General features: G+C 47.5%; 1 protein-coding gene across 1 annotated transcript; it reads left to right on the forward strand.

Annotated features, from left to right (window-relative positions):
• The first annotated feature begins 4,940 nt into the window (after nt 1–4,940).
• LOC134137634 (zinc finger protein OZF-like) lies at nt 4,941–5,499 on the forward strand. Its single transcript, XM_062570853.1, is given in 3 exon segments — nt 4,941–5,109; nt 5,112–5,347; nt 5,350–5,499. Coding segments are annotated over 3 exon segments (555 nt in total).
• Nucleotides 5,500–9,879: the final 4,380 nt, after the last annotated feature.

Consider the following 9,879-nt stretch of genomic DNA (forward strand, 5'->3'; position numbering starts at 1 on the left):
CCTATCCCTCCTAGAATGTATTTACCTGGCCCAGACCATCTGTAACATCTGCTTGGTAAAAAGTATAAGAAACTTGACAGTATCCAGAAAAAAAATGAAAATCCTAGGGTTTTCTTGGATCTGATTTAAGCCAACATCTGGGGGCTCAGAAGACTATAAAAAGCCCTGATCTTCCCCTGGTTATTTAGACTTGATTAAGAAAAAAAAAAAACTGTACTCTAGTGCAGAGAGCAGCTTATACCCACCACTAACTCAAACATCTGCCCCTGTTTTGGCTGTGGGTTGCCTGTACATCTGGACTCACAGAAAAACTGCACAAAGGCAGGCAAAGCTGTTGTTCTCATAAAAGCACTTTGCTCTGGCTTGGGTTATTATTGCTTTTCTCCGCCTCTGCACCCCACCATGCCAGCAAGCAAAAATGGTCTGGTGTCATATATAGCAAAAGAAATCAGTCTGAGGTAGGAGAAAAGAAAAAAATGGAAAAGAAGATTCAGATGGAAAATCTCTTAAAAGTTTTTTTTTTGTTGTTTTTTGTTTTTTTTTTAGGGTGCTTTCCACTAAGTTAACCAGCTAAATATCCTCCTGCTACCACAGTTTCTTAGTCTCATTCAAGGGAGCGCATGCACAGATGGTGGCAGGAGCTGGCAGGGAGCAGGACCCCACTCCTGCTCACAGAGGAAGAGATGATGTCTCCAAACCTGGCCCTTGCTGGGGAAACTTGGTAGCCTACTGACTGGATATCACACTCCTGAGGACAAGAGAGGTGATCTGCTGGGCAGATCACTGACATCAGAGACTTTTGGTTCTCCTTTGCCAGAGGCTTCCCTTTTGACTAGCCAAGTGGTTTAATCAGCCCATTTCACCTTATTTCCTTAACTTGAGTCAGCTGTGAGCCAGGAATATGATGTAGGGTGATCAAAAGGATCCAGTTTCCTACCTAAAGAGTCAAGAAAAACTAAGACTGTTTTTTCCCACATTTTCAAAACTGGGACAATAACAACTTTTTATTTCTGAGGATATTAATTCACTGTAAAGGCCAGAAATAAGAAAGTTATGGCATTTTAGGCCAATTTTAGCAATGGGGAAACTGAGGAAAAGTTTTTGATCACACAAAATTCCACATGCAACCTGTATCAGATGCACACCCTCATCCTTCACTTTTGATCCCCCATGTCATACTTTGAAACAGTTGTGGACTCATTTCATCCAAATAACATCAGAAGGTGTCAGTTTGGTTTCTAAGTGACCTCTGAGAGCACACACTCAAAATCAGAAAACACAAAAAGCACAAAATATGCTACCACCAACACACACTGAATTCCTTTTTTCAAAGTAATTTTCCATTAAAAAAATGTATTTTTTAAAAAAGAAGTCCTAATTCTGAAAGTTCATCCCCCAGAACACTTTAGCTCTACTACCTGAGATGCTTTCTGGAAGGCACTAGTGACAAACAGCCAAGCCACTTGGCTGCGTCCATATGAGTAAATCAAGTAAGTGAGGATGGTCCTCTGGCCCTAAGGGCACTGACTTGGCTTGCATCCTTATGCAAACCTCCATGCAGGTGGCCTCATCCAGCCTGCACATGGGGATTCATTTTCAGCCCCAGCCAGGTCCAGACATAGTCTCAGGCTAAATATGTCAGGTAATAACCAAGAGGTGAGGCAACCATGCTCTAGTGCCCAAGAACATAAGCAGCCACCTTGTTTGCCTTAGAAATGTGACTTTGGTTTTTCATTGCTCCAGATTAGCAATGCCCAGCAGCCACTGAATACTATGGGACCTGCTACATGACCCAGCTTGACAGGGGCAAACGTTTACTATGGGCCTCTACAGGCATCAGTGCTCCTGGTCATAATCAGGACCCAATCTAGCCAGCTTGCTAACTGCTACAAAACATCCAACAAACAGCAGCCCAAACCTCCCAGGGACTGGACAGGATTGAACTCCTCCATGGCACTTGCATGTGTCCTGCTGGAAGTTTGGGTTGCTGTTGTGAGACCAGCAGTGTTTGCAAAAGTTGTCTTTGTGGAAGCTACTTTTTCTGGCTGGATAAATCTCCTTGCTCACCTTTCTCAGGCTGAACCCTGCCTGATCGATTTTACTTGCTCCCCTGGCTGGAGGTGGCCTGCGAAGTTAGAGGTATAGCTAACCCTGCTTGGCATGAGAGCACAAAGCACTGGCACTAAATTAGGCTTTGTTAAATGCAGGGAATATGAACAGCAGTGTAAGCACAGACAGGAGTGTTTGTCCTTGAAAAACTGCCCTAAAAACAATGCTTCTGGGACATCTGTCCTGCCCAGCAAGTGTCTGCAGGAGTGATAGAAGGCACAGGCAGGAATGAGTTAATTACTCGGGCCTCTGCTTTGCAAGGAGAAGAGTGTGCATGCGTGTGGATGTGTGTGCGTGCGTGTGTGTGTGTGTGCGTACGCGCATGTGTAGGGGGTTATTCCTGACGGAGGGCAGCAGAGCAACAGCTGGGGTGTTGAGAACAGGTGCTCACATCAGTGTGTTTCACAGATGACATTCAGGCTGCCTGGATGAAATGCAGCCACTTCTGTGGTGGAAAGGAGTACAGTCAAGTGCACAAAGCAGCTGGGAGAAAAATCTGCCTAAGGCCATCTCTGGGCTTGGAAAAGTATCTCGGGATTCCTGGTCTTCACAGAAAGTAAAGCAGCTTCCATTTGTCAGTCTAACTGAAGGTCTTTCAGGGAGCAACGCGCACAGCATCCATTATTTCTCCGAGTGCATTAGCCAGGCAGTGCTGATAGTGCAGTGCTGGGGTGCTGACAGGTTGCTGGAAGTGTTGCAAATCTCCTGGCAGCCAGGCAGGGTACCCAGATCAGCGCCCTCTTTGCCCAGATTGGGGATAAAGCAGGTGCTTCTCAGGACCTCTTGTCACTTCAGGGTACTCAGGAGCCAAGGTGCAGAGAAGGGCCAGGATTTTGGCCTGGAGACCGGCTGGCCCAGGCCACCAGCAGGGACCCCTTCTCACGAGCTGCCCTCGGGTGAGTTCCTGGGGTTGTCAGTGCTGGAATCTCCATGTTCCCTTATTTGGTTCAGCTAAGAGGAAAATCTGTGGCAAATGGGGCTGTTCTCCAGCTCAAGTGTTAGTGCCCTGGGCTTTTCACGATGGTGAGTCACTAATACTGGTGGCGTTGTTGTATCCTTCGTGGGTCAGGCACAAAAGCTCACAAACTGAAGCCTGCACTAGCGCAAAGCTGGACTTTTGGCAAGCCTCTGCAGGATGAGGGAAAGAAGGACAAGGAGTTGGCTCCTTGCTGTCTTTCCCAGATGCTGATAGGAGGTCTCTATCCCTTCAGGCATCCTCTCAGCTTCCAGCCTCCGTAGCCTTGCACATGCTCTGTGGTCTGCCCCAGCATTGCACTGGGAAGTGAGGATGTTGATGTGAATTTTGCTTCTTCTTCCAACTGGTCTGGCTGCAGTTCTGACCCAGATGTCACTGTCTCCTTGCTGAGGTAGATATGACACCTCCGAGCGGTTTATTTCCCCTTTGCCTCTGTGCAAAGGGCAGAGGATGAGCTCTCTCTGCAAAGTGATTGAGAGGGGCCAAGAGAGGAGCTAAGCAACAAGGTGTCAACACAGCGCAGAGACCCAGGTGGAGTCCAGCTTCTTTGGACAGAGCAAAAAATCTCCCAAGAAATGAATAGGCACACACTAAGGGATGTAAACTCTGAGTGAGAGGCACAACCAGACGAGTCTCAGATCATATTCGGGCAGTTTGGTTTCACAGCTGTGAGATTTCACTGCTGCCTGAGGGCCATGGATCGTGACATAACGGGTCCCAGCCACAAGCAGCTGTTTTCTGGTCCCACAAGTTTCTGCTTACAGAGCTGAGGGAGGTCCCCTCTCTGCCTGCACACCGGAGGAGGCACAGCTGACCACAGCAGCTGGTCTCAGCGAAGGACATGTCCGGTTCCTAGCTCAGTGCTGGGCTTTGCACACCCCCAGGGACACACTGGTGTATCCTGGCCACAGGCTGTCAGAGCAGAACAACACTGCCTCCCACCTGCTCTGGAGATGGGTCTGGAGGTGCCCCTCACAGAGCTGTATTCACCCCTAGGAATGCTGGTGATCGTGTGCCAGTCACTGCTGGATATGCTCCTCAGCCTTTACCACTCTTTTGCAGAAAATGAGCAGTGCTAAAGCAGTGTAAAGTCTTGTTCAAAGATTAGCACAGCAGGAATAGCTTCCAAAACACCAATTTCTTGCAATAAGGACCTGGATATGTTGAGAAACGCCAGCCCATGCCAAGCAATTCCAGCAGTCTCTTTCTATCCCTTGTTAGATTTTACAATCTCTTGGCCTTTAGTTTTACTATAATAAACCAAGTTTGGCTAGGTGTTTATTTATAATTTTGTTTATAATTTTCTTGCATGACACCTTCCACATATATGATTTGATTTTTTTTTTCCTTTTGGCCTTGACAATAGCCTCTGCCTCAGGTTGAGGCCTCATGAAAGGAAATATGGACTTTCATCTGAAGGAGAGTAATGCAAACTAACACTGGTGCTTCCCCACAATCACCAGCTCCAAGGAGCCCCAGCAGGCAGGGAAAGCTAGAGACAACGGCCAGAAATACCCTTAGTGAGCCATTTCTTAATGAACACCACCTGGGCCACAGCTTCCAAGGAATGGCATGATGGAGCAGCTGGCCACAATGACTCTGCGGCTCCTGGAGGTAGGAGATCATCTCAGAAAGCCCCAGGAGAAGTTATATGCTTGTACAATTCATGGGGACAGTTTTAACCACAAAGTTGTCCTAGAAGCCCACCAGAAGTCCCACAAAGAGGAGATGGAGTCTGAAGGGCATAAGAAGGAGCTCCCTGACCTAGAGGCCATCAGAGTCGCAGAGGAGGTCAATAGGGAAGGACATATAGATCAGGGTGCACAGAGGGATCCTGAGAGGAAGGAGAAGCCCCATGCCTGCATTGAGTGCAAAAAGAGTTTCAAGACGAAAGTGGACCTTACCAAGCACCTCTGTGCACCTCTCTCACACAGGGGAGAGGCTGTTCCCTTGCACTGAATGTGGCAAGAGGTTCATCACCAAATCGCAGTTCAAGGAACACCAGAGGATCCACAGAGGGGAGCAACATACAAGTGTCTGGACTGTGGGAAGAGCTTCACTGAGAAGTCACAGCTCATCATGCACTGCCAGATTCACACAGCCAAGAAGCCCTACCAGTGCAGCAGCTGCCAGAAGAGCTTTGTGGACAAGTTGCAGCTGGTAGCCCACTACCACACCCACACAGATGATTGCCCCTTCAAGTGTGGGGTGTGCAACCATGGCTTCTGGCAGAAGATCATCCTCATCAAGCACCAGCAGGTTCACACACCAGAGAGCGGCCTTACTCCTGCAGCAACTGTGGCAAGGGTTTCTGCCAGAAGTTTGCCCTGGTCAAGCACCACTGCATCCGTGAGTGGGGTCGGAATGAGGCTGGTGGTGTGTGTGAGGAGTGGCAGAGCTCAGCTGGACCCTGATGGTGGCTCCCCATCAGTGAGTGGTCCTTTGCCTGCAGTGAGTCTGGGAAGGGCTTTGCCCAGAAGGCCCAGCTGGCCATCCACTGATGCACCCACACTGGCGAGTGCCCCTTCCCATGTGCTGCCAGCAGCTGGGCCTTTGCCCAGAAGGCGGCCCTGACCACCCACCAGTGGGTCCGCACATGGGATCACCAGCTGCTGCCAATACTTGGACCCCTGGGTGAGGAATGGCCCTTCCTCTGCGCTGTCCACGGAAGATGTTTCTGCAAGAAGATTGTCCTCATCACCCACCAGCTGGTCCACGCTAAGTATGAACCCAGCTGCTGTGGAGAGTGTGGCCAGGTCTTCCTTGACTGGGCCTAGCTCTGGCTCCACCAGCCCTCTCATGCTGAGGACCGTTCCTTCAAGTCCACCATGTGTGGGAAGGCCTTCAAGAGGAAGAAGATCTTGATCACCCACCAATGGGTCCACACAGAAGCATCCTTCCAGTGCCCTCAGTGTGGCAAAAGCTTCTCGCAGAAGACTAACCTCATGAAGCACCAGCTCGCTCACACCCACAGGGGCCCATTCATCTACTCTGAGTGTGGGCAAAGCTACAGCACCATTGGCCAATTCAAGACACACCAGAGGAACCACCTCAAAAAGCAAAGCCTACCCTGTGAGGGAGAAGAGCCTTTCGAGGACCTGACAACTGGTCACACACTACTGGAGCCTGTGAATGGCCACAGTGGACCTGTCATTGTGGAGAAGACAGAGGTTGATGCTGATGACTATGAGGTCCTACAGGTACCCTGATGGAGGGAATCAAGGTTTGCATCTGCTCTTTTGGGGGCAGGGATGCTGCATCCCCCTCAGACCATGCTTGCATGCTCCCCTGGGAGCAACTAGGACATCTCATGGTGTTGGTTTAAGTCAGGAATGAAATCATCTGCTGGGATCTGGACTTCAGCATTTAAAGAAACCCTGAATAAATCCTCAGTCAAAACTGGCTTAAAATGTGAGAACTGGGTATGGGGGAGATATATATGCATTTTGTTTTCTTTTTGATTTTTAAGAGTCACGTTTTCAAGGTGTTTGTTATTATTATTATTATTATTATTATTTGTTTGACTAAGAGGAGGGCTGAGAAGCTCATTGTTTAAAGTAAGAAGATGAAATCTGTGATTTCAAATATATTCGCCTGACTCCAAGAATTGGAGCTTTAAAAAACAAAACACCATATACTGACAGACTTACCAGCTCCAACTTCCTCGCAGGAATTGGAGCAGATCAGTGTTGTACCTAGGCCCTCAGCTGCAGACTGTGGCACCATGAAACAGCAGTCACCCAGCCATCCTATGGACACGTGCTCACTGCAGGGCAGCGTGGAGGTCCACTACCACGGGAGAGTTGGTCCGAGCTGTATGGGAAGATATCATTACCAGTGGACTCAGGGATAGGGACCCTGCTGGTACCAGGGGAAGTCTCACTGAAGTCACTTAACACTCCTCCTGAGGGGCAAACACCCACCCAAAGTAGGCCGATTTGCAGACCCAGAACCTCAGAATAAGCACCAGCTCAAAGCCAACACAGGGTTTATTCCAAACTGTTGTTGTTCCTGAGGAACTTGCTTTAAAATAAACTCATATATGGTTTGACTGTAAGCAGTAATCCCAGGGCACATGTGCACAAAACTGAGGACATTTGTTGCACAGCCGTGGGTTTAGAGCAGTGTTCGGGAGGTCCCAGACCTGTTTCTTATGCCGGTCAAACATATATATGGTTGCTACGACACAATGTGGCTCCTATACCTGGCAAAATACCAGGGAAATCCGATGCAAGCCAGTTCAGCTCCTTAGCAGCTGCAAGACAGGGCTAACATCACCCAGGGGCACCACCAGCTTTTGGGCCTCCACAGTCCCTCTGCAGCATCAGGCAGTCCGTGGGCTGAGGTAGGGAGTGAAAATGAGCCTATACACGCCTGTCCTCTGCAGCTCACGTTTACAGCCTTGAACACAGTGTGGCACCGGCAAACGGAGCGTTTAACCGTTCGTTCCCAACGAGCTCACAGCCTCCCTCGCGGGGTCCTTGTGCCCGTGCAGTGAGCAGCACCACCCATCCTCCCGTCCCCCATGCACCTCCAAAATGCTCCCTCCTTAGCACCCGGGCTTTGCCTTTGAGACCACATCAAGGAATATCCAGGAATTTTCAGGATCAGGTTTTAAACCCCTGTTCCTCTGGGGTGATTGCTTGTGCTGGACTCATTGTGAGCCCTGTGCTCCATCCCCAGCATAGCCCCTGCTACTGAAGACTCCCATCTGTTAAATTAATATCCTTCAATTAGCTACAGCAAAGAGCTCTGTTGCCATGAAGCAATGACATGAGCTGAAGAAAGTCTCAATATGCCACCGTTAGCTTGCAAAAACTGGGCCAGTCTGTCTGCACAGTCTGTGTGGTAACCTGATGAGCTAAATGGATAGTTAAAGAAAATTAAAGGCTGTTTTTAATTTTGGTCTTTTATCCCCAGTAAATCTCTTTTGATTTCAGAAATGTCTTTCAAGATATTTTTGCTTTTAATCAGCCTTTTCAGCACTGGTTTCATGGATGATAAATTCAGCAGCCCTAAGTAAGTGACCTGATAGCAGACCATGAAAACAGTGCACTGAACTGTTACATGGAAAGTAAAAAATCACATCAGTCACTGTTAAACAGTCCATGGTGGAAGACTGCTGTTTCCTGAAAGCTTTCGATCCTTTTAGTCCTTTTTTTTTTTTTTTTTTTCTTGCAAAATGTTCTTGCTCCAGTAATCTTTGCACAGCTCACCTCTGTTTCTGCAAACTGAAGAGACACTGAGCTAGCATGTAGGCTCATTCCCAAGTGCCCAGTTACCCCTTCTTGTCCCTTACTTGGGGATTTCCTCTTAAATTAGATGGCAGGGAAGAATAAATTTTCCACCTAGCCTTTTCTTTCCTAACTGGTCCCAATTTCTTTAACTTGTATTATGTCTTGCTAGAAATCCCACTGTGTATAAAGGAATTTGATTTGTGGATAACTTGAAACTGAGTGTATATATTACATGGCAAAACTTATGCCCTTGATTAAGTGAGTGGTTTTCCAACCAGGGGGATGACTCGTGATGAGCAGTAGACAAAGCTACTAGAGCACAGATGATAGAACAAGAAAGACTTTCCCTACATGTCCTTCAAATAGGACTCCAGGAAGACAAATAATAGGTCATCAGCGTGGCCCATTTGGACCATCCACTGGGAAAGAGAAGAACCATGTTTATGAGTTCTTATTAAGCAATTTTCTTTAACTATCTAGAAAGGTTTGACCTCAGTGAGGTGAATGCAGATGAATTCTTATCCTAACAGACTTCCAATGTCACCCGCAAATGCTCCTGACATCAAGTATATGGACATCAAGAACTTAGGAGTATGTGTATTTGTGTATTAGTGGCTGTGGGTCCACAGTGCTCTGCAGACATCTGGGACTGGCTTTGTTTCACAGAAATCCGTTTACAGCATAAATATAAACATCTGAACCAGTCACTCCAGTCTCAATTTAAAACCAAAGAAGAGAAATAGAGACTTGGAGAGAGCGATTTATCTACCCTGGTTTAGACATCCACCGTGGCACGAGAGTCCTGGGCTGTATTGACTGCACTGGCTGGAACTCCACTGGCTGCAAACGGGAGCCGAGGCAGACTGGCTCAGAGGAGACACCCACCTTTGGTTGTTAGTCCGCACAAGCCAATCCATTCGGGCAAAGAGCCATGGCTGTGGGGACACCAGAAGGTGACAGTGCCAACCCCTGCTGAGAGTGGCAGGGTGTTTTTGACCCATCCAACACCACGTAAGCAGAATGGTGTCTCAAGGTGCCTTGGCTCCACCACGACCAAGGTCCCGTCTGTCCACTAATGTCCCTAACCGTTGGCTTCCTGGGGGAATGAGCTGTTTCAGATACGGTATGTTTGTGGAAAGGCCAGTCCAATCCACACAAAGGGAGATGTTAATTTCCCACACATATTTTTTTAAAACTCTGTGTGTATTTTTTGCTAGAGAGATGGCATCCATGCAGGAGATGGAGGAACTATCAGGAAGTTTATACATTCAATTTAAAAATCTTAGTATACGTTCTTATTTGTCCTTCTTCTATAGGTTCCTTTTTACAAAGCAAAATAAATCACATTTTGGAATTTTTCCTTTTCCTTTTTTAAATCGCATGCTAGTATACTTTTCCTGTATAGGATCCTCTAGTATGAGATCCACCTCTTTCCCCTAGATTTTTATTCTATTATTTCCTGTGTTTTGCAGATGATTTGCCTCTATTTTTTGAAGAAAAAGACGAAAAAGAAGAAACTATAGACATATATATAGACACGGCAGAAGTGTCCTGTGA

This window comes from Rhea pennata, chromosome 2 (assembly GCF_028389875.1).
Source record: "Rhea pennata isolate bPtePen1 chromosome 2, bPtePen1.pri, whole genome shotgun sequence".
In the NCBI taxonomy this organism is placed as follows: domain Eukaryota; kingdom Metazoa; phylum Chordata; class Aves; order Rheiformes; family Rheidae; genus Rhea; species Rhea pennata.